This window comes from Talpa occidentalis, unplaced genomic scaffold (assembly GCF_014898055.3).
Source record: "Talpa occidentalis isolate TD23 unplaced genomic scaffold, MPIMG_talOcc4v2.1 talOcc4.12, whole genome shotgun sequence".
Lineage (NCBI taxonomy): Eukaryota > Metazoa > Chordata > Mammalia > Eulipotyphla > Talpidae > Talpa > Talpa occidentalis.
In genome coordinates, this window is record NW_023601212.1 from 8,138,425 (window position 1) to 8,161,443 (window position 23,019).

The 23,019-nt window shown below is 54.0% G+C and overlaps 1 protein-coding gene across 1 annotated transcript in view; it reads left to right on the forward strand.

Moving 5' to 3' along the window:
* TJP3 (tight junction protein 3) overlaps window positions 1-23,019 on the forward strand; it is a 24,628-nt gene continuing 1,609 nt past the window's right edge. Inside the window, exons 1-19 of the mRNA XM_037505067.2 lie at window positions 1-148; window positions 5,832-5,888; window positions 6,449-6,558; window positions 7,252-7,354; window positions 7,543-7,855; window positions 8,873-8,976; window positions 9,917-10,076; window positions 10,367-10,475; window positions 13,123-13,181; window positions 13,424-13,490; window positions 13,692-13,848; window positions 14,797-14,905; window positions 15,028-15,265; window positions 16,411-16,622; window positions 20,028-20,123; window positions 21,362-21,432; window positions 21,887-22,097; window positions 22,187-22,287; window positions 22,635-22,922. Coding sequence (XP_037360964.2) covers window positions 131-148; window positions 5,832-5,888; window positions 6,449-6,558; window positions 7,252-7,354; window positions 7,543-7,855; window positions 8,873-8,976; window positions 9,917-10,076; window positions 10,367-10,475; window positions 13,123-13,181; window positions 13,424-13,490; window positions 13,692-13,848; window positions 14,797-14,905; window positions 15,028-15,265; window positions 16,411-16,622; window positions 20,028-20,123; window positions 21,362-21,432; window positions 21,887-22,097; window positions 22,187-22,287; window positions 22,635-22,922 — 2,583 coding nt within the window. The 5' untranslated portion in view covers window positions 1-130. The remainder of the gene's footprint in view (window positions 149-5,831; window positions 5,889-6,448; window positions 6,559-7,251; window positions 7,355-7,542; window positions 7,856-8,872; window positions 8,977-9,916; window positions 10,077-10,366; window positions 10,476-13,122; window positions 13,182-13,423; window positions 13,491-13,691; window positions 13,849-14,796; window positions 14,906-15,027; window positions 15,266-16,410; window positions 16,623-20,027; window positions 20,124-21,361; window positions 21,433-21,886; window positions 22,098-22,186; window positions 22,288-22,634; window positions 22,923-23,019) is intronic.

Below are 23,019 nucleotides of genomic sequence, written 5' to 3' on the forward strand. Positions count from 1 at the left end.
GCGGGCGGGAGGAGGGCGCCGACTCTGCCGCGACCCTCCCCGGTCTCCTTCTTCAACACCAGGGTGGGGACCGCTGGACCCTTTCCTGGACCCCCTGGGGCAGCGGCGCTGCAGAGCCCCGGGGTGGACCATGGCGGTGAGATTCCAGGCGAGTAGCCCGCCCTCGGCGGCAGGGGGCAGGGGTCGGGCTGCAGTGGGGGCTGGGACCCGAACTCAACACCCCAGACCACTCTCTGCCCACGTTACGGATGGGGAAACTGAGGCCCAGGGGAATGCGATGCTCTTCCTAGGCCAGCCCGAGATTGCACCGCGAGGCGCGTCCGATCCAGCGAGCCCCCCAAAGCTGCTTCCCCGGGCTTGCTCCGCGCCGAGGTCCGAGCACGTTGCCCTGTAGACCTGGGTTCTAATCCCGATTTTTCTGCGTAACTTTGGGCCAGTGAGCCAACACCTCCGTATGCATTGTAAAGAGGGTGATGGTCGTTTTTGCAAAGGGTGTAGGGGAATTCTAAAAGCAAAATGTGTTTTAAGCGCCTGCACACAGTAGGTGCCCAACTTTGTTCACCATTGGTCCCCAGGGGATCGCGGGAGCTAAGTTGCCCGCTGACGGTGGGACGGTAGGCAGACTTCATTTGGATGGTTTTGGTGAATTCGAGGAAGCTATGGGAGAGGGGACCACTATTTATTCGGCGCCTGCTGTATACAGAACCGTTAACTTACTGGGCAGGGTAGGGTCTGGCACCTCTTTTTATACTCAGCAAAGCGGCTTGGGCTGGGAGGAGAGGATCCCTGTGTCTCTATTTGGGGAAGTGCGAGGGATGTCACCCTTCGCCTCCTAGGGGTGGGTGAACCGATTCTTACACACCTTACTGGGTCTCAGGTCCGGCAGGAAGGTAGACTTGAAGCCGTTGGGAGTACTCGGCTCTTCCCAGGCCACACTGCCCCAGGCTCCAGAGCCGGGCAATTCTGGTTCCTGCCACCTCCTTCCAGGCTGCTAGGAACTGATCCCAGAATCCCCTCCCTAACTGGAATACTTGTGGCCCCCTCCCTCCCTTACTCTCCCTGCCCCCCCAATCCCTTCGTGCCATTGTTCCCCTGGAGCCGGAGGGGGGGTGGGGGAAGGGGACTAGGACTGCCCTCTCCCGAGCCACGTGCCTGGGGCTATGCAAGTGGCAGGACAAGTCCCCTCTGGACTCCACTCTGGTGTTTGTGTACAGCACAGGGGAGGGTGAGTGCCTAGGCCCCATATATTCAACATTCACCTGGTGGGGCAGAGTGAGGGAGTACTGAGGGGACCTAGGAACTCTGGACACAACTGGTTCCATTCCTGAAGGAATCTGCCTTTTATTCCACCAGTCACCCATTCCTCTACATCTCCCTGCAGCCCTGCTTGTCCCTGAGTACAATGCTGGAGTCCCAGGCCCCCGAACCCTACCCATCAGGAGCTCCCCCCCAACACTCGAGCGTAGTAAGGGAGACAGGTGGATTGGCACAATCCTACAAGAAAAGACAGTATCACTAGGGCTTTGAAGGATGAATAGGAGTTTGCCAGGCTGTACAGTACAGCCTGTGTAAAAGCCTGGAAAGGAGGCTGATTGGAGCTCCCAGGAGATGCCAATGACTAACACAGGAGTGCCCAGAGAGACAGCCCCACCCCACCTTCACAGCGCAAGAGGGAAAACCCAGAAGCTCACAAGCTGATAATTAAACAGGATAATTTAAGGTTTTTTGGGATACCATGAATGAAGCATAATAAATAATAGTTTTTATTAACAGAGAGGGTGCCAGGTGAGGTCAATTTTGGAGATGTTGGGTTCAGAGGGCGGAGTCCTTGTGTTAACTCTGGGAAAAATTTCTCCAGAGCTCCCTTTTCAGTGAGTTTCTCCGCAAGACAGAGGCATTGGTTGTCCAAGAGGGCAGGTTAAGGACACTTGCAGAGACACAAGCAGGCAGAAGGAGCTGCCCCAAAGGGACAGGTTTGCTAAGAGAGGCCTGCATGGTCGCAGGCGGGCGGCCTTGAGGAGAGCTGCCTCTGCTGCTTTGCAAAGCAAGTCAGCGAAGAGAGACACCGACACTAGTGTCAGGTCACAGGCAGGCAGGAGGGCTGCTGCCCTGCAGAGGGAGCTGGTTGGCGGCGAGGAGCTCCTGCATAGACACAGGCGGGCAGGAGGGCTGCTGCCCCGTGCCAGTGCAGAAATTGCACAGATATGATCATCTCTTTGGGAGGGGCTCATTGTGCGGTGGAGTTGTTAACTTTTGTTAACCTAATTACTTCTAGGGTGTGACTAGCTTGGTTTGTAAAGGCCAGTGATTCCCTAGAATGGCCCGCAAGCTCCATATTCCCACCTCTGGCGGTCCTTCCTGACACTTGCTATAGCAGCTGGCGCCTAGGGATTCGTCATTTCTATAGCTGGTTTAACAACAATGTTAATCACTTCTATCCCCACCTCCAGCTTCCGGCATTGCGCAGCCAGTTTTCTGGTCTTGTGGCTCCTCCTTCCCAACTTTTCTACTTACTCTAACCTCCATCACAGGGAAGCTTGACTAGCCAGAGTGGCTGAGGAGGGGTCCCGAGGATGTGCATTTGACCTGAGACTCCAATGGCAAGGGTCAGCCGCGTGCAAGTCTTGGGATTCCGGGCACAGGGATAAGCAGGCAAAGGTTTGGAGGCGAGCTAAGCAGAGGTGGGCTGGAGGTTTAAGTTTGCCCCCATGGGTGTTGGGAAGCCCTAGGGGACTTTGGACAAAGCCTCCAGTAGCCATGGAGATGAACCTACACAAGCTGAGACACGTTCAGATCACCTGTACCCTCTTCCTCTTCAGGGGTCCTGGTTCCCTGGAGGCTGATTGTTAAAATAAGGCCCGGAAATAAAAATTCTTGGGGGGTTGCAGAAAGGATAAAAATCAAAGCAAGTAAAAAAATCTGTTTTAAAAAATAAGTTCAAAAGAAAAAATCAAGCTGATGGATGCTGAGGCCCAGTGGGACGGGGTGCCCAGGCTTACCTGCGTGCTGTGTGACCTCTGTCAAGTAACTGAACCTCTCTGGGCCTCTCTTTCCTCCCCTGTAAGATAAGAATAGTTGTGGCAGTGTAACGTTGCTGTGAGGGCAGAGGCACAGGTGTGAAAGAATTCGCTGGAGATAGAGTGGAGGACAGAAGAGGTAGATTTATTGAAATAAGCTGCAAAGGAGCAGGGGTCCAGACGGGAGATATGCATCTGCGCCAGGCGTGAAGGAGGGTTTGAGGATCCCTTTTGCACTGTTTTCTTGGGCTTTTTCTTACTTGGGGCGCCAGCTTGCATCAGTCACCTGCTGGGATGTCTGATCTTGAGTGCTGTCCTTTGGCACAATGTGTCCTGGCCCAGCCTCGGCATTCCTGCAGCTGGGCTGGTTTTTCTGGTCCCGGTGGTGGTGGGTGGTCTTCTGGTTCCCATGGCAACCTTATCGCGTCCCTTATCTATTCCAGCCTCTGAAATCCGACTGCTGGGCTAGGAGTGGGGGCTTAGTTTTTACCCTTAAAGATATTATACCGGGCAGCAAAACCACTTACTAAAACCTCTCAGGATGAAGCGAACGGGTTGAGAGTTTGCTGGCAGCCTCTGTGCCTTGATTTTAATAAGTGTTGCTTATTAAAAGAGAAGAGTTATTACTACTTTTCCAACAATCGCTTTTTGCGCATCTGCTCTGTGCTACCATCCCAAAGAGACGGGGCAGGGGATGGGGCACCCATTTTACAGATGGGGAGACCTAGACTGGGAGAGGCATCCCCACAGAGAGCTCAGGGCAGACTTGGGAACTGAGTCTCAGTCCTAAGAGCTGACCTTGTTCCCAGGTAACTGCAGGGCCAGGAGGGCCCGCCCCCGGCTTTGTTCCTTTCCACCTCCTCTCCTGCTCCCGGGGAGCAAGGAATGCTGCTCTCCGGGGAGGTCGGAAACCTCTAAGAAAAGGCACTGGAGCCACCAATGGAGGGTGCTGGGTAGCGGAAGCTGCTCCCACCCCTGTGGCTGGATGGGGACACAGGCTGGGGAGGGGGAGTCATGGCTACAAGCCCCCGAGAGCAGGACAGCCCCACAGAAAGCTAGGGATGGGTGGGGCTGGGATCCTGTCCCTACCTTCTCCCTGGGTCTCGCTGCATGACCTCGCACTTCGAGCCTGCCCATCTGTCCGCAAGGTGCCCCCAGCCTCTCTCTGCCTGCCCTGTGGTCCTGGCAAGTGACTTCACCTCTCTGTGCCTTGGTTTCCTCATCTGAGACAAAGGGGTAACAGCACGCCCACGTCGAGGCGTGGATTCAGCGAGACAGAACCGCACACCGCCTGGCACAGAGCGTGCACCGCAGCCATCCAAGTTACTGTCCTGCTGTGGGGTGTAGGGACAAGACCCCTGGGAAAGGCACTGGAGGCACCAGCGGAGAGTGCTGAGGACGGTCAGCTCTTAGGACTGAGACTGGACAAGACAGGCAAAAATCTCCACCCTCTGGAGCTGATTTTCTAGAAAGGGAGGACAATGAACAGATTTGTTAAGTCCAGGGAATGGCAAGGGGGTCACACGGTCTGGAAAAGAGAAAATACATGAGGGAGAATCCAGCAGTTGATCTGACGTGAGGGAGGAGGAGATTAGGGGTCTATGGTGGGCTGTCAGGGGTGACCTCAACAAGGGGTGACATTTGAGCTAAAGCCTGAACGAGGTGAGGGGAGCGTAAGGTGGCGGTCAAGGGGGGTGAGTGTCCAGGCAGACGGGCAGCAGGTGCAAAGGTCTGATGCAGGCGCCTGGTGTGTTGGAGGAATGGTGAGGGGGCCCTTGTGTCTGGGGTAGTGAGGGGCGAGAGGGAGGGGGTGAGGCAGAGAGGGGCCCGGGGTGCGGGGTGGGAAGGGGCTCTGTAGGCCGTGGGAACTGTGGGGAGTATTTTGGCTTTTACCCTGGGGAGCCCTGGAGGGCTGTGGGCAGGAGAGGGGCAGGATCTGATCCAGGTGTTCACAGCTGCCTTCTAGCGGCCACTGGAGGGTGGACGGACGGGGCAAGGGCAGGAACTGGGGATCAGGGCAGAGTGAATTGGCAGCTAGAATTGCTTTGTCCGTCTTGCAAATTGAGGTGCTCTCTGTTGTTCCTTGTTCCCATTTTGCAGCTGTGTGACTGACAGATGACCTCTCACACTAATTGGTGTCTGCCTGGGCCCCCTATGGGAGGGAAAAATCTGTCCTCGCCAGTGAGCTGTGCAGGACCTGGGACCTGGGGGAAGGAAGTTCCAAGCCACGGACACAGCGTGTGCCAAGGTCCTGGGGCAGGACCGTGCTTGGTGTGTTGGAAGAATAGCGAAGAAGCCATGTGGCTGGAGTGGAGTGAGCTGCCCTGACCTGGCAGCCTAGATGCCTCCCAAGCTCTGAGACTAACCTGGAGCTTCCAGAGAAAAGGGCCAAGAACTTGGCTTCTCTGCTACCACTATGGTTTGAGCAAGGATTTCTCAGCTTTGGCACTATTCACGTTTGGGGTTGGATCATTCTCTGGGGTGGGGCCAACCTGGACACTGTAGGGTGCTGAACAGCACCCCTGACCCCACCCCTGCTAGATGCCAGGAACAGATGACCACAGATGTCCCTAGACATTGTCCTGTGTCTCCTGGAGGGCAAAATGGTCCCCAGTGGACTTAAATCCATTTTGCAGATGAAAAAACTGAGGTCTCAAGAAAGGTAGTAACTTGCTCACAGCCTCCAGGATGGCCTGGAGTGGGGGTGTCAGAACTGGCCCTCCCACCTACAGACACACACAGGGATGGGGACCCTGGACTGCTCCGGTGAACCCACTATGGCTTCCCGTCCACATTTCCTGTCTCCCCCGCCAGGTGCTGGCCATGGAGGAGATGACCATCTGGGAACAGCACACAGCCACGCTCTGCAAGGTGAGACTGTTAGGGGGAAAAGGATGTCCCAAAGCAAATTCCATACAGGCTTTGTGGACTCCACCCCCACCCCAGGTCAAAGCCAAAGACACTGGGAACTCCAAATCCCATCACCACCAAAGGGAAGGTGGCTGGGACCTGAGGGTGGGGTTAAGCAGCCAGGTGGATACAAAAGGCAGACACGTGGGCTTTGGGGGGCTCTCCATTTTTGGGCTTTTGGCCAGCAGTAGCGTCCGGTCAGCTCTGAGAGTGACTTTGGGGTTTCCAGGTCGTCGGATTGGGTAGGACGCATTAAAGACTTTATTTCCCTATTTTTTTTCTGAGTTGTACATTTTTCTTATTTTCTTTTTTTTTTTTAAATAAACCTTTTATTAACCCTTTTGTATGTGTATTTATAAGTCCCTTTAAAGCGTGCGGGTGAGGACCCACAGCCAGGAACCCGTTTAATATCGGGGTTGCTCTATAACAAGACCACCCTCTCCCTGGCACGTGCTGCAGCGGCCACTAGCCCCCAGGCCTCTCGGCAGGACATGCAGATTCATCCTCTCTCTTGCCCTTAGGACCCCCACTGGGGCTTTGGCATTGCCATCTCTGACAGCCGAGACCGGTCAGGCGGCTCCGTGGTTGTGTCAGATGTGGTGCCCAGAGGCCCGGCCATGGGCAGGCTGCAGTGAGTACGCAGACAGCCAGGCTTCTGGCAGGGGGGAGGGTATCAGAAGGAGGGGCCGGGTGGCCTAACGCTGGGAGGCTGGTGTCTGGCACCTTCCCGCTCTGTCAACACAGGACGCTGGCAGCAGGACTCTCCTGACGTTCTGGGCCTCTCAGGGTCACAGTGACCCCAGGGCACTCCTGGGACGAAAAGTCCTGAAAACCTCTTTTTGGCAGCTGGGAGGCAGCCCCAGTGCTCATAGCCACTGGGGCAGGAGGCTCCTGGGAGTTATGTTGGGAAAATGGCTCTAGGAACCGAGTGGCTGATGGGTCATAGGCTCGGTTCCCTTCAGAGACAAAAAATAGGATACATGGGCAGGGAGAAAGGGGGCAAAAAGCAGAAAGAGGGGACCTGTGGGGAAAAGTGGGGGTACAGAGATGCCAATTGTAATTGCAGCTTCTGTGCTGTGACCACATTTTATTGTGATAGCAGGTTCGGCGACTGGCCTCCCCATTTTACAGATGGGGAAACTGAGGCCCAGAAGGATAGATGACTTATGAGCCTGGGGACATCAATGAGTTAGAACCGGGGCTTGTAGGCCTGGGAGTGCCTACCTTGAAGGTGGGCGATGGGAGCGGGGCCAGATCCTAGGGAGGGCCGGGGAGAGGGGCTTCTTCTTGAGGCCCCTCCCTGAGGCCTGGCCTCCTCCCTCAGGACAGGGGACCGCATCGTCATGGTCAACGGTGTCTCCATGGAGACTGTCACCTCCTCCGTTGCCATTCAGATACTCAAGACCTGCAACAAGTCGGCCAACATTGTGAGTTGGGGGGAGACGCCCCCGGCGGGGCAGCACCCCTGCTCCCTGCTGAGCCCACCTGCTCCTGCTGCCCATGGGTCATGGAAGTCTCTGCTTCAACAAGCAGGGGAAATTATGTTCCCTTCGGGGTCACCCAGTGGATGGGGTAGACCCTTGAACCACCCCCACGATCTCTGCCTCCCCAATAGACAGTGAAGCGCCCCCGGAAAATCCAGCTGCCCACCACCAAGGCCAGTCCCTCCCAGGACTCAGACGAGGCTGACCACGGCAGGGGCTATGATGGCGACACGTCCAGCGGCTCCGGCCGCTCCTGGGGCGAGCGATCCCGCCGGCCGCGGGCAGGTCGCCGGAGCCGGGCCGGCAGCCACGGGCGCAGGAGCCCAGGGGGTGGCTCCGAGGCCAACGGGCTGGCCCTGGTGTCCGGCTATAAGCGGCTGCCGCGGCAGGACGTGCAGATGAGGCCCGTGAAGTCTGTGCTGGTGCGGAGGACAGAGAGCGAAGGTGAGCCGCCTGCTGGTCACGCTGCTAGCTGTGGGCTTGTGTCCCCAGAGGGACAAGGGCCCCCACCCACCCTCCCGACATCTGGCCCCTGTGGTGCATGTGGTGGTAGATTAACACCTCCTAATTCCTGGGACTTGGGACTCTACCTTCCGTGGAAAATAAAAGATTTTTGCAGATGGATTAAATAAAGCCCCCTGAGATGGGAGGATCCTGGATCCCTGGGGGGGGCAGTATCCTCACGAGGTCCTTAGGGAGGGAGGAGGAGGGTCTGGGGCAGAGACGGGAAGAGGCTGCACAGCTGGCTGTGGGGCCAGAGGAAGGGCCTAAGCCCGGGACGTGACGCCTCTAGAAGCTGGAACAGGCGCGAGACGGGCCCTGGAGCCTGGGAGGAACAGCCTGGCCCACCGGGTTTAGCCTTGTGGGGCCCCGTCGGATTCCTGAACTCCAGGGCTGTGAGGTGACAAATTTTGTTTGTTTTAAAGCCGCTGAATTTTTGGCAATTTCTTACAACTAACCTTGGAAGCTCCGACATGGTGACATTAAACGTGTGATGAGTTGAATTCTCGTGATGACGTCAACAGGGCTGTCACCTCTTAGCCTGCCTCGAGTCTGGGGCAGCATGGGGACCAGGGAATTCTGGTCATGATGTGACAGATGGGCCTGGGACATCTGCCTCCACACTGTCATGAATATGAGTCCCATCCCAAAAACTGATCATGGTGTCATTAAGGAAGCGGGGTGTGACATCGAAGCCCCTAGGGTGATGTGATCAGGGTGTTGGAAGGGGGCACCTCGCTCCGCTTCTTCTCGGGCCGCCACTGCTAACCTCTGTGCAATGACCTCAAGGTCCCCGCAGTGATGTGGAAAACTTATCATGTCAGTATCAGCTCGGCCCCTGTGTGACCAGGAGTGGAGCTGACCCCTCCAGGGAGCCTGGGGTCCAGAGGGCAGGCGGCTTGAGGGCAGGTGAGAGGCCAGGCTTGTAGGCCCTGCTTTAGTCTCCCTTCTCCTCCACAGAGTTCGGGGTCAAACTGGGCAGTCAGATCTTCATCAAGCACATCACCGACTCGGGCCTGGCTGCCAAGACCCGCGGGCTGCAGGAAGGAGACCTCATCCTACAGGTGCGTCCAGGCCTCCTGCGGGGTGGGGTCAGCAGAGCTAGTCTTGGCGCACCTGCCTTCTGCACGGTCACCTGTTTCCTGAAGGTTGGAGATGCTGTGCAGGTTACCCCCGTCTGCTGCCAGCCCACTGCCAAGTGTTGGTTTCCAGTACCCACTGAGGGTATCTGTTCTGTTTCGAGTGTCCCAGAGCATGTAGTGAACTGGTTCAGCTGATTCCCGGATCCACCTTAGGTGGCTGGATGCTGATAATCCAGAGACCAGGCTTAGAGGAACTGGTTTCTTTCTAGAATCTTCCCTTGACAATCTGTCCAGTGATTCTCTTAGTGTTTAATTTCCAAACCACTTCCAGTTGATTATTTCTAAAGTCTCCTGGTAACACGGAGGAATTGTCTGTTTCTGGTGGTTTGGTGCCAACACTAGAAATGAGATATTTTAGGGGGAGGGTGTGGGCAGGACCAAAAATTTACCATCTCGCAGGATTACTGAAAAACAGATGCTCCGGAGGGAACTGGGAAAATGGTGCGAATGGGGTGACGTTAAGTTCTGCCCAGGAACTGTAACTGTACGTCCCTCCCCATCGCTGGGCTCTTAGTCCTGAAGTTTGTTTCTAGTATCTTTAAATATCCACCTCCTCCCCCCGGTTAGTCACGTCATTTCTAGTATTTATTCCCAGTGTCTCAGGAGAGATTTCCCCTTCTCAGGAGTCGGGAGAGTCAGCTTGTTTCTACTGCTCCCCCAGCGTTTCCACCCTTCCCACCCCACCCTTGTCTCTGGTTGGCAACCCTGGGTGTCACCTCTCACAGCAGGCATCACTCCGTCACTCTGTCTGGAGATGTCCTGGTGTGGTAGCTCCTCAGACTGTCCTTCCAGTCTCCCCAGCAGCTCCCTGTCTCCACCTCTCGTCGACTCACTTCCTCTCCTCCGACCTGCTCCCTTTTAGATCAATGGGGTGTCCAGTAAGAATATGTCACTGAGCGACACACGGCGACTGATCGAGAAGTCGGAAGGGAAGCTGACTCTGCTGGTGCTCAGAGACCGAGAGCAGTTCCTGGTGAACATCCCGCCAGCTGTCAGCGACAGTGACAGCTCCATCCTGGAGGGTGAGGGGCCAGGAGATGGGCCCTGGTGGGTGCTGCATGGAGGGCAAGGGAGTCCCCGCTGGCTGGGCAGGGCCAAGCAGGAATCAGCCAGCCTGGGCATGGAGGCCTCAGAGAGGGACAGAAACTTTCCCAAGGCCACACAGCAAGTTAGGACTGGAGACCCCTGGCTGAGCCTGACTCTGGTTTGCTTAGAGGGGCCTTGATGTTCCTTCTGTGGATGGGGAAGGCATGGAATGCAGAAGTCTGGAAGGTGACACCGTGGCTGATGAGATGTCCCCTTCCCTCCATAGATATATCAGAGCTTGGCTCGGAACTGTCTCAGGCACCACCCTCCCACGTTCCACCGCCACCCCAGCACGGGCAGCGGAGTCAGGATTCCAGCGGAACTGATTCCCCCACGTATGTACCCCAGTAGGACAGAATAGCAGAGCAAGAGGGGGACATGGGTATATCTTTCTCCAACTAGGGCGGCCTGGAGGGTACAATCCTAGTAGTCTGCCTGGAAGAGGCTTCCTCTCTCCACATACAGTTCTTCATGTCCCCAGTATGGGTTCTTAGGAACTAGGAGAATCATATACAGATTGACTCAAAGCAGGAGGAACTGAATTTTACAACATATCCTAGAAGACTTGGAATGCATAAGCCCTTTGACCCAGCAAGGCCCCTTTTAGGGATTTCCCTTGGGGCCAAAATAAGCATCAATGAGTACAGTATTGGGTGATGCTTGTTCAATATGATGATGTTCATAAATAAGAAAAATCGGCAATTAGCTTGTACTAGTGCCCTGTGGATGCTGAAACAACATACCACAAACTGGATAACTTCCAAGAACATATTTATTGGCTCACAGTTTGGAGGCCAGAAGTCCCGAATCAGAGTGTTGGCAGGGCCTCACTCCCTCTGTATGAAGGCTCCAGGAGACTGTGTTTGTGGCCTCTCTCCTCGTTTCTGGAGACTTCTAGCAATCTCTGGCTCATGGGTGGCATCTCCCTGTGTATCTCCAGGGTATTCCCTCTGCATGTCTGTCTCTGCGTCCATATTTTTCTGTTTTGTGAGGACACCAGTCATACTGGATTCGATACCCACCCTACTCCATGGTAACCTCAGCTTAACTAATTACCTCAGCTTAACTAATGACCCTATTTCCAAATACTGTCACGTTTGTTAGGACTTCAACATACGAATCTTGAGGGGACACAGTTCAACCCCTAACTGGCTACATTTACAGGGGGTTCCCAATGGGCTCTACCATGTCGACCTTGGTGGCTGTGCAGATTAGGTTTGTGTCACTACATTCTATGACATTTGGACAACTACAGAGTCACTTAATGATACACGTCTGTCATCAGGCAACACAGGATTGTATTGTATTAGTCTCACAGACCAAACTGGTTCACTGAGGAAGAGGTGTGTTCAGCAGGCCTTGACTCCCGGGAGGCAGGGGGTCACTGGGGACCATTGGCAACTAGACAAGGGCCCACCCCAAAATCCCAACTTTTACTCTCTCATTGCCTCTTTAAGATGTTAATTAGTAATGACAAAAGGAGAAAGCCCACGTGTGTGTGCTTAGCCCATAGTGAATGGTCACTATGTGAGCTCTTTGTTACAATTATAATCATGTATTCTTGCTTGGGAATACTAGACAGCCATGAAAAAGGTCGCCATGACCACACCTCTGGCTTGTACCCCCGCTGTTGTATGCATAAATAAATCTTTAAAAAAAAAAAAAGAGGGCCTCCCTGGTGGTGCAAGGGGTTAAGATGCAACCTATGAAGCTGTCTGAAGCCACTGCAGCATGAGCTCGATCCCCAGCTGGCCAGGGAGCTACCCACATGGCGCAGCAGACCTCTCCTTACTCACCCGCTGCTCCTTTCAGCAGTGTACTTTGGTCAATCTGCCTGTTCTGTTCCCTGCTCTGTCTCTGGTGAATCCTCTCACCCCCCTCCCCCCACCTCTGGCCTGTACCCCAGCTCTTGTATGCATAAATAAATAAATCTTAAAAAAATAATTAAAAAAAAAGAAAAATGTTGCCATGAGCATGTAGAGTCATGTGCTACTTAACAGAACATGTTCTGAAAAATACATTATTAGGTGATCATGTTTTTATTTTTTTTAAAAGATTTATTTTATTTATGCATACAAGTGCTAGGGTATAGGCTAGAGGTGCGGGGGCAATGGTGAGAGGATTCACCAGAGACAGTGGGGAGCAGAACCGGTGGATCTACTGAAATACATTGCTGAGGGGAGCAGCGGGTGAGACAGGAGAGGTCTGCTGCGCCATGTGGGTAAGCTCCCTGGCTGGCTGGGGATCGAACTTGTGCTGCAGTGGCTGTGGATAGCTTCATAGTGCTGAGATTTAACCCCTTGTGCCACCAGGAAGGCGCTGATTGTGTTTTTTAATGACATAAACCTAGATGATACAACTCCTTCATACCCAGGCTTTTTGGCAGCTATTGGGGCCACTGCCAGCTTTGTGATCTGTCACTGACTGGAACATTGCTAAGTGCTTTATGATTTTATTTCCCAACACGTGCTTATTTAAAAGCATCTGGAGGGGCCTCCCTGGTGCCTGTCTTTCTTGCTGTATCCTCAGCACGGGTTGAGCTCTGTCATTTCTTCCTTTTCTCATCAGGGCATCATGGGGGGGTCACCCTCATGACCTCCTCTAACCCTAATCACCTCCCAAAGGCCCCACCTCCTAATAACATCTCACTGGGAATTAGAAGTTCAAAATATGAATTTGGTGGGAGGGGGGGAGATGGAACATTTAGGCCACAACATCCTCTAATGTTTCACTAGTAAACATGGCTATTTGTCACAGACTCATCTCATTTTTGAGCCAAGCCTGATTGAGGTCTTGACTTAGCCATTCCCAGGATTCAGAAGTGGATGCAGAGTCTCAGAGAGGGGAAGAAATACACCCATAGGGATACAGCTACAGAGGGCCAGGACCAGGCTATGACACTAAGTACAGATAAAATAAATTCTTATAAAAATCGGCCCTCAACATCCACCCTCACCTCACCCCAAATCTGTTTCCCACCAGGGAGAGGCCCCAGTATCGGATGGAAAGCCCAGTGGATTCCAGAACCATCTCAGAACCAGGTGAGCAGAGGAGGTGAGGGCTGTGACTCTGAGCACTCCTCTGAATTTCTGATCCTAGCCAGTGAGGTAGTGCCAGGGGGAGCAGGAGAGGTTGGCATGGTTCTAAGGTTAGGGACAGCTCCTTGGGAAGGTATACAAGGCTGGGTGATGGTATTGCACAGGGCAGGGACAACCCGGTACAAAGGTTTGGTGGCTGGGCTAAGCTGGTGTACTTGTGGAAGAGACTGGCTGTTCCCTTTCAGACTCTTCCAGGCAAAGCAGCTATGACATCTACCGGGTACCCAGCGGTCAGAGCATAGAGGACCACGGGTACGTCTCCTAGAACAACCCTGCCTCCTGGGAACCCCCACGTCCTTGGGCTGCCTCCCCTGTCACCATAATCTTGCTCTTCTGCACTAGGGACTTGAGCAGAACCAGCATGTGGGGGTGTTTGGGGAACTGAGCCGGGGTGGGGAGGCTCTCCCAGCATGCCCTCCACTCTAGCCTGATTGCCTCCACCTCCTTTTGCAGGTACAGTCCCGACTCACGGGTGGTCCGTTTCTCCAAGGGCACAAACATTGGGTTGAAGCTGGCTGGGGGCAATGATGTGGGCATCTTCGTGTCAGGGGTACAGGCGGGTAGCCCAGCCGACGGGCAGGGCATCCAGGAAGGAGACCAGATTCTGCAGGTGATCAGGAGCAGCTGGCCAGCCCTGCTGGCAGTGGGCATATTGGCATTCTGGGTGACAGCCTGAGTCTGATACTGGGTATCCTCCAACAGGTCCACCCGGGGGTCTGGTGAGATCCCGTAGACGTGCAAACTTTTTTGTCTCGTTCCCAGTGTCATGACCTTGTTGGCTGGGTTACGTCCTTATATCAATGTCACAATGTTGTTGTCCAGATCATGACCTTGTCCAGGTCTCTGTGTTGCTATCAGTGTCACAACTTCCTTGCTTTTGTCAGCTGCGTTGACCTCGTCTTGGCCGTGTCATCTGTGCCACAGCCTGGCTTACACTCCCTGGCCCCGCTGCCACCTGCAGTCCTTTTCTCTGCCACCCCCTGGTGTCTGCACTGGGACTTTGCCCATTTTCTGCCTTCATGAGGGTCTTAACTACCTGCCACGAGGTCAGTTCGGTGGGGTCCTTGTATAACCGCCTTGTCTGTGCTGTCTCGTCCCTGTCCCGAGCCACTTGTTCCTTCTACAAGCATCTAATACAAGCATCCCCACCATGTCCTGTCCCACCGTCCTCCTATGTCACAACATCAGAAGACGGAGTCATGAGCCTCATTTTCTGCATCATGACCTTCGTGGCTCGTGGAAACCATGAGGGTCTCATGTTTTATCATGTTCCTCCGCAGTCTGTCCATGGGTGACAGGATCTCGTGGACCCTGTCCCCAGGTCAGGACATGGGCAGCCCCTTTCTGTCCCCCATGGGCTGACCAGCTCCGGTGTCCATGCTCTAGGTCAAGATCAGGTGTTGCCACAGGGTGATCCCTATTGAAAGTCTGTCCCCCCAATCTCCAGAGTCCTGTCTGGTAGCTCTGGAAGCAGTGGGGCATGGATTTCCTCCAGAGGGCGAGGTGGGATCTGGGGCTGCCCAGAGCCTTGTCCCACCCCAGCCCCCCAACCCGGCAGGTGAATGATGTGCCGCTCCGGAACCTGACCCGGGAGGAGGCCGTGCAGTTCCTGCTGGGGCTGCCGCCGGGCGAGGAGGTGAAGCTGCTGACGCAGCGGAAGCAAGACAGTGAGTGGCCGAGCCGGGGGTGTGTTCGGCCCAGGGGTGGGGTAGGACCCCACGCCTGTCCCCTCGGGGGCCAGACCGGGGCAGCAGCCCGGGTGACTCACGCAGCTCGCCCCTGTCCACAGTCTTCAGGAAAATGGTGCAGTCCCGCGTCGGCGACTCCTTCTACATCCGCACGCACTTTGAGCTGGAGCCCAGCCCCCCGTCCGGCCTGGGCTTCACCCGCGGGGACGTCTTCCACGTGCTGGACACGCTGTACCCCGGCCCTGGGCAGAGCCGCGCCCACGGCGGCCACTGGCTGGCGGTGCGCATGGGTCGGGACCTCCGCGAGCAGGAGCGCGGCATCATCCCCAACCAGAGCAGGTGGGGACCGCGCCCCGCCCCAGCCGGGTCTCGCCGAGCGGCTTCCCCATGTGGGCGTTATTTCACTGTGGGGACCCTCCAGCCCGGGAGACGCGGGGAGGGCGCAGGGCCGGGCAGCTGGTGCTGGTGTGAGTTACCGCTGACTTAGTGGCTTTAGCCACACACGTTTATGTCTCATGTTCTGAAGGTCAGAAGTCTTAAAGTCGGGGTGCAGTCAGGCTGCCCCTCCAAGGCTCCAGGGGGTCTCTCTCCAGCCGGTTCAAGCTTCCAGAGGTGGCATCTGGGGCTCAGGCCCTTCCTCCATCCCCACAGCCAGCAGCGCAGCCTCTCCCCATCTGGCACCCTCCTCCTTCCTCTATAAGTGTTAGCAGCCAGGTGGAGAGGCACCCCGGGATCCCCAAACCTGCCTGCTCTAAATAGGTTCTGCAGCCCGCTGCATAAAGATAAGCTTAAGCTTAGTGGGTAAGACCTTCAGTAGAAAATAACTTTAATGCAATTAGTGTGCTATAAAGAGATAAGAAACAATATAGTTAAAACAGCTTCCAATTAAGCAACCAAAGTCCCCCATCCCCTGGTGGGTAAATACCCAGCCAAACCAGGTTGGTCCAAAGCAGGGCAGCAGAGGCCCAAAAACTTGCCACAAGTCTACGGCACCTTCTGGTGGGGGCCATAGGAAAGGGGCAGAAGGGGCTGGGCAAGTCTGGAAGGAAAAGAGCAAAATCCAAGTCAAGATAAAGGCTGCCATGGTCAGCCTCCCCAAGGCTGTTTCTTTCAAGTGTCTCCTTCCACGTCCCCCAAGTCCCTGGTACAAGTCCAGGCTGAGAAGCAAGCGCGACTTCTTCACCTGTCTCTGCTCCATGGGCCTCCTCCAGGTCTCCCTGATCTCCCTCCTTCCTCTCCCTGTGCTCTCCAGCTTCTCCTCCCTGCTCAGCTCCACCCTCCCTTGGTGGGACAGGGGACCTGGGACCTTCCCTTTCCCTGGGGATTAGCCTGATACATAAGGACCCTACCCCATTTAGCGTCCTTAGCTTAATCCTACCAGTAAAGATCCTCTCCCACATGAGGTGACGTCCCACAGGTCCCAGGACGAGGATAGGGACATCTTTGGTTCTGATCTCAGAGCTCACAAATCTCCTACCCCACAGGGCGGAGCAGCTGGCCAGTCTGGAGGCTGCCCAGCGAGCTGTGGGGCCTGGACCTGGTGCCTCTGTGGGATCCAGCAGCAGGGCTGAGTTCTGGCGGCTGCGAGGTCTTCGTCGGGGAGCCAAGAAGACCACCCACCGGAGCCGTGAGGACCTGTCAGCCTTGACCAGACAGGGTCACTACCCTCCTTATGAACGTGTGGTGCTGCGAGAAGGTGGGGTCCGGGCCAGGGGGGTAGTCCAGGAGACCTCAGCACGGGAATATAGTCATGCGTCATTCCCCATGTTTCCATCAAGAACATACCACCCCGGTTTGTGTGATTACACGCTGATATTTGCACAGCCAGGGGATCCCCTAAGAATGCACTTCTCAGAACTTGTCCTCGTTAAGTGACTCACGACTGTATTCGCCCACATCCACCCTTCAGAACTACAATCCCTACCTCTCTCTTTCCACCAAAAATACCCACTCTGGGTTATTTTAGGACACCGAAGGAGACAGAAAGGACTTCATTCCTTAAACATTAATTCTTATTTCCAGTAGGAATATAATGTGTGCACACATATATATAATTTGAAAGATAAATAGTTGAAAAGAATTTTAATTTAAAATGCTATGCTCAAAGTATTATTTCAGTAGATAATCCATATAAAATTATTGCGATGTTTCGCTTTCTTTTTGTACTAAGTCTTCAAGGCCTGGGGTATAGTGACACTCAGCTGTCTCCTCTTAGATGAGCCACAATTTCAGGTGCACAACAGCCACATGTGTCCAGTGGCTGCTGCCCGGGAGGTGGGGAGGGGGTGTTGTTAATGTATTTAGCAGGTGCTGCTGTTCTGGGTTGTCAGCTTGAGGTAAAGTTACCTCTAAAAATACATGCATGCACACTATAAACAGGTCTTTGAATCAAAAGGTGTCCGTGAATGTTCATAGCAGAATTATTCATGACAGCCAAAACATGGAAACAGTTCAGATGTCCATCAGTGAATAAATGGATACACATAGTGTGTCCACCCCCACACGAGAACACCACTGGCCATGCAAAGGGGGGCAGCTCTGACACTCACAACCACAGGGAGGGACCCTGTACACAAGAAGCTCAGGGAGAGAAGCCAGACACAGGAGGTCACGTGGAGTGAGTCCATTGATGAGAAACGTCCAGAACAGGCACAGTCACAGAACAGGCACAGTGTCGGGGCCTGAGGGAGGGGGTATGTGTGACTGCTGATGGGGATAGGACTACTGTTTGGGGTGATAGAATGTTCTAGAACTAGATAGAGGTAGTGGTTGCACAACATTGTGAATGTACTAAATTCTACTGAATTGCACACTGAATGGTCTATGACCTACAGGTTAATATACATTTTTTAAATTAATTAAAAAAAATTAAATTGGAATTAAAGATCACTGAAAGAACGAAAACTACATGTGCACAAAACCAGCACGGAGAGACTTTCCCTACCAGAGTACTAAGGGGAAAAAAAACAACTTCCTCCAGGTTTCAGGAAGGGAGAGATTAGGCAGGTGCCAGAGCCTCCAGGGAGATGGGATTAACAACAGGTGCAGAGGCCTTTCAAAAAAACCGGAGGAGGCTTTGGGAATAGGAGCCACACAGGACCGGAGTGCTCTTCAGCTGCCACTAACATCCAGACACAAAAATTTTAAAGTAAAAGACCACAGATGTAATTTTTACCCCTTGCCAAAGAAAGTTTGGAAATCTGAATGTTTCAGGCTTTTAGGAGAGATGGGGTTGGGAGGAGAGGAGAAAAGAGGAGGCTGGCTACTCCTTCCCCTCTGCCAAGATGCCTCTATATCCATTTCCTCATAGGTAAAACGGTGAATTGGTTAGATGGGACGCCTCAAACTCTTCCTGCAGAGGGCCAGAGAGTAAGGGTTTTAGGCTTTTTGGGCCAGATGGTTTCCAGTTTCTGGCATTGTATCAATTGCAGGTTCTAGCGCCAGCAAGCACAGGGCAGTTTCTCTATCGATTCGGGCAGACGAATAAAGGAGAGTCCTGGAGCCCTCAGTGGCTTTTTTCAGGCCCTAATGCTCTTTTTACGCCAATTGTGCAAGCATGCAAGGGGCAGCCCTCAGAAGGCTGGCACCAGCCAAGCCCCCCAGCCCACAGGGAATCTTTACCCTTTCTTGTTGGACTCTCTGGCGTTCTCTTGTGGTCTCATCCTCTTGAAGCCACTCTGCCATAGCTGTTCTTGTCCCTGAGTGACGCTGCCCTTATAACCCCAGCCTCCAGACTCAGGTGCGCACACTTACGCATGCCCACACTATACTCCACGTGTCACCATCAGGCATGCGTGCCCGGCACTCACGGTCCCAAGTGCCTTCTGCATTCAAGGCCACAGGTGATAGCCACAGAGGCCAGTGGCACAAAAGCCTGACCATCATCATTTACCCTATACAGGTGTAGAACCTTGTAAATCAGCACTTGTGTCCCCACCAGAGTTCCTGCTGCGTCTGTCAGCACGCAGCTGATCCCTCTTACCTGGGCCACCCAGCCCCTCCCTCTCCTCCGTTCCCTTCTGGCAACCATTACTGTGTTCTCACAGCCTGAAAGCTTGTTTTGTTTTATTTAGTTTGTTCACTTGTTTTGTTTCTTTATCTACAACATGTGCGTGAAATCATTCAGTGTCCTCCCTCAGACTTATTTCACTAAGCATAAGGCCCTCTAGTTCTAGGATTTGAGCACTAAGTAGTAGTCCACTGTGTATATAAATCATATCTTTTTAGCCACTCACCCATTAAATCCTATCGTCATGGGCCTCTAGGTTGTTTCCAGCTCTTGGCTATGGTGAATATGCTGTGATGGACATGGGGGTGCAGATAACTCTTTGTATTAGTGCTTTTGTTTTCTTTGGATCAGTACTGAGAAGTGGGAAGAGCTGGATCATATGGTATATCTATTCTTCATATTTTGAGGAATCTCCTGTTTTCCATAATGGTTGCACAGATGGTTTCTTTTGAAACTGCTCAATAGGAGACAAATGGATGTGACTATATTCCAATAAAAACAGGTCATGCTGGATGTGGCCGTGGGTCATTGTTTGCCGACCACTGAGTGAGCTAGGTTCAGCTGCCAGACTCCCAAGTGACAGTTACATGCGCAAGAGGTTTCTTTTTCAAGTGTCTGCAGTTGAGAGTCATTTGGCTTCTTCAGTTTCGGTGGCCTGGTTCCCTCCATTTTTTCTTTTTGCTATGCCCCACCCCCTGGCTTCCTTCCATTTTTGTCTTTCTGCCTTACTGTGTGGCCCAGGATGGCACACCCATACTCACATTCCAGCCAGGGGGGAAAGGGAGAGGAGGTGGGGGGGTCCACTCCTTTCCTTGAAGGATACAACTCAAAATCACACACTTTAATTCTGCTTGCATCTCATTTGCCTAGACGTAGTCACATGGCCATCCCTGGCTGCAAGGGAGGTTGGGAGTTGTAGTCTTTATTCAGCTGGGTAGCCACCCGTCTAAATACAATTATTAATAGTATATTAAAATAAACATTAGTTGAATATATACCCATCAAGAAAATAGAGATGTGGTGGTGCAAGATGGTAGCAGTCTTTGCCATCGATGGGATCCTAACAATGGCCATTGTTTCTCTGACCCTCAGCCAGCTTCAAGCGACCAGTGGTGATCCTGGGCCCCGTGGCAGACATTGCTATGCAGAAATTGACTGCTGAGATGCCTGACCAATTTGAAATTGCAGGTGAGAAACCAGGTCTGGTCGGTACCTTGTGGCTACATTCCTGCCTGATGATGGGGCTGTTAATGATGCTGTTTGGAGGTAAGAGAACAGACATGACAAGGGTGAGGTATACGAACCGGCATCACTCCTTCCAATGCTCCCCAGGCCAGACATCCTCAGTTAATCTTGGTGCTCTTTGTCTGGATAGAACCTCAGAATCCTTAATACAATTCATCAGCCATTGTCAATTGAACCAAAATGCCACCTGTTCCTTTAAAAGCGTCATATTCAGCTATAGATGCAGCATAGGACAAAATACACAAGGTCGGGCCTCCCTGGTGGTGCAGAGTTAAAGTCTCAGTGCTATTAAGCTATCGGCAGCCACTGTGGCATGAGTTCAGTCCCTGGCCAGGGAGCTGACCCACACAGCGCAGCAGACCTCTCCTGTCTCCCTGCTGCTCCCCTCAGCAGTGTATTTCAGTAGATCTGTTCCCTATTCTGTCTTTGGTGAATCCTCTCAAATCCCGCACCTCCAGCCTATACCCCAGTTCTTATATGCATAAATAAATAAAATAAATCTTTAAAAAAATACACAAGTTCCCTTGAGGAGATCAAAAATTAGCAACTTCAAGCTGGAGTAGAGGTCAGCACGTTAAGCTCCTGGGCCAAATCTGATTCACCAACTATTTTTATACCGTCCACTAGCTAAGAGTGGTGTTTACATATTTTATTTTATTTTATTTTGTTTTATTTATTTATTTAGTTTTTAAAGATCCATTCATTTTTATACAAGAGCTGGGGTACAGGCCAGAGGTGCAGGAGGGTAAGATGATTCAACAGAGACAGAGTGGGGAGCAGAACAGGCAGAGACCAAAATACACCAAAATGAGGGGAGCAGGCGGCAAGACAGGAGAGGTCTACCGCACCATGTGGGTTGTTCTGCTGCCAGCAGGGATCCAACCCTCACTGCAGAGGCTGCGGACAGCTTCACAGCACTGCGCTCAACCCGCTGCGCCACCAGGGAGGCCCTGAACCTACATTCTTGAGGCTCAGTTTCCCCATCTGCTGGATGGGCCGATTACAGCTGTCCTCAGGAAGGGTAGTGAGCACAATGTCAGGCATGAAACCTGCTGGAGCTGATGTTAGGATTTCTCCCAAGGGTAATGGGGAGCCATGGTGGGTTCTTGACCCACTGTGTCAGGAGGGGGACAGTAGGCATGAATTCGAGGGACTAGAAGACCACCCGCTTCCCTCCACAGAGAGTATCTTGAGGACTGACAGCCCCTCCAAGATCATCAGACTGGACACTGTGCGGGTGATCGCAGAGAAAGTAAGCAGATGCTCCCCTGGCCCCCATTTCATGATGGGGAAACCAAGGCCCAGGTATTCAGCCTTCCCATGTCCCACAGTGTGGCTGGAGCCCCCTTTGAGAGGCTTTGTGAGGTGGGGGCTTGAGCTGCAGGTCTGGTGGGGGCAGGGAGGGGCCGTGTGCTCAGGGGGCTGCACTCCAGCCCAGGTCACACAGCCCTAGGAAAGGCAGATGCAAACTGGGGCTCCAGTGCTCAAGACACTGGCCTGGACCCTCCCCAGGTGCTACCGCCGTGCTGGCCCGTGAATGCGAGAGCGGGGGGCTCCTCTCACCTCAGACTCTTTATCTCTGTCCCTGATCCCTCACCTGGTTCTTCGGGCCTTTCCCGGATGCTCTTTCTCTGGATGTGTTTGTCTCCATTGTCTGTTTCTCCTTCTGTCTCCCTCCCCCGATAACACTCCTTGGGCCGGCCCAGGACAAGCACGCTCTCCTGGATGTGACGCCCTCCGCGATCGAGCGCCTCAACTATGTGCAGTACTACCCCATCGTGGTCTTCTGCGTCCCCGAGAGCCGGTCGGCCCTCAAGGAACTGCGCCAGTGGCTGGCGCCCGCCTCCTGCCGCAGCACCCGCCGCCTCTATGCACAAGCCCAGAAGCTGCAGAAGCACAGCGACCATCTCTTCACAGGTCCGGCGGGAGCTGGGGTTCCGGGGCATGCGGGGGTGGGGTGGGTCCTGGTCTGAGTCTTGGACTGTGCCGGTGTCTCCTCCCCACAGCCACCATCCCCCTGCACGGCACCAGCAACAGTTGGTACCAGGAGCTCAAGGAAGCAATCCGTGAGCAGCAGACGCGGCCCATTTGGACAGCCGAGGACCAGGTACCGGGGTCAGGGTTGGCCGGGAGTGAGGAAGGGCTAAGGGCAAGGTTTGACGTGGTTGGGTTCTTGACCTGGGACCTGGGTGAGAAGGGGTAGGGGGACTTGGTTTGGAGATTGGGCTCTTCTCCTGGGACTGGAGTCCAGGCTCAGGGCTCTGCTCAGATTTGGAGGGTCAGCCTTGAGCCAAACAATGTCAGACTCATCCTGGGGTCAAGGGTTAAGCCTCAACTAAGACTGAAGATCGGGGTCTTTACCTAATTTGAAACTGGTGTTAGGGATTTGGGCTGAGATCTGGATGGGTCTGGGGCTTGGGGGTCTCCGTTCAGCCAGACCCTCCCCTCCCGCAGCTGGACAACTCCTCGGAGGACAACCTGGACCTCCCTCGCCACGGCCTGGCCAACAGCTCCGCAGATCTGAGCTGTGACAGCCGGGTCAACAGTGACTACGAGACGGACGGTGAGGGTGGCGTCTACACGGACGGCGAGGCCTACACGGACGGCGAGGGTGGACCCCACACGGATGTGGACGAGGAGCCCTCGATGCCAGCCCTGGCCAGGTCCTCAGAGCCTGTGCTGGCGGACGAGCCCCCGAGCCCCCGGCACCACGGGAGAGCCTCGGGTCAGTGGAAGGCCCAGGTGAGCAGGGCGCGGCCTGTGGCTGCATGGGTGTCCTGGGATGGACAGGGAGGATGTCAACAAACAGAAACTTCCCTGATAAGCTCAGAGACTGGAA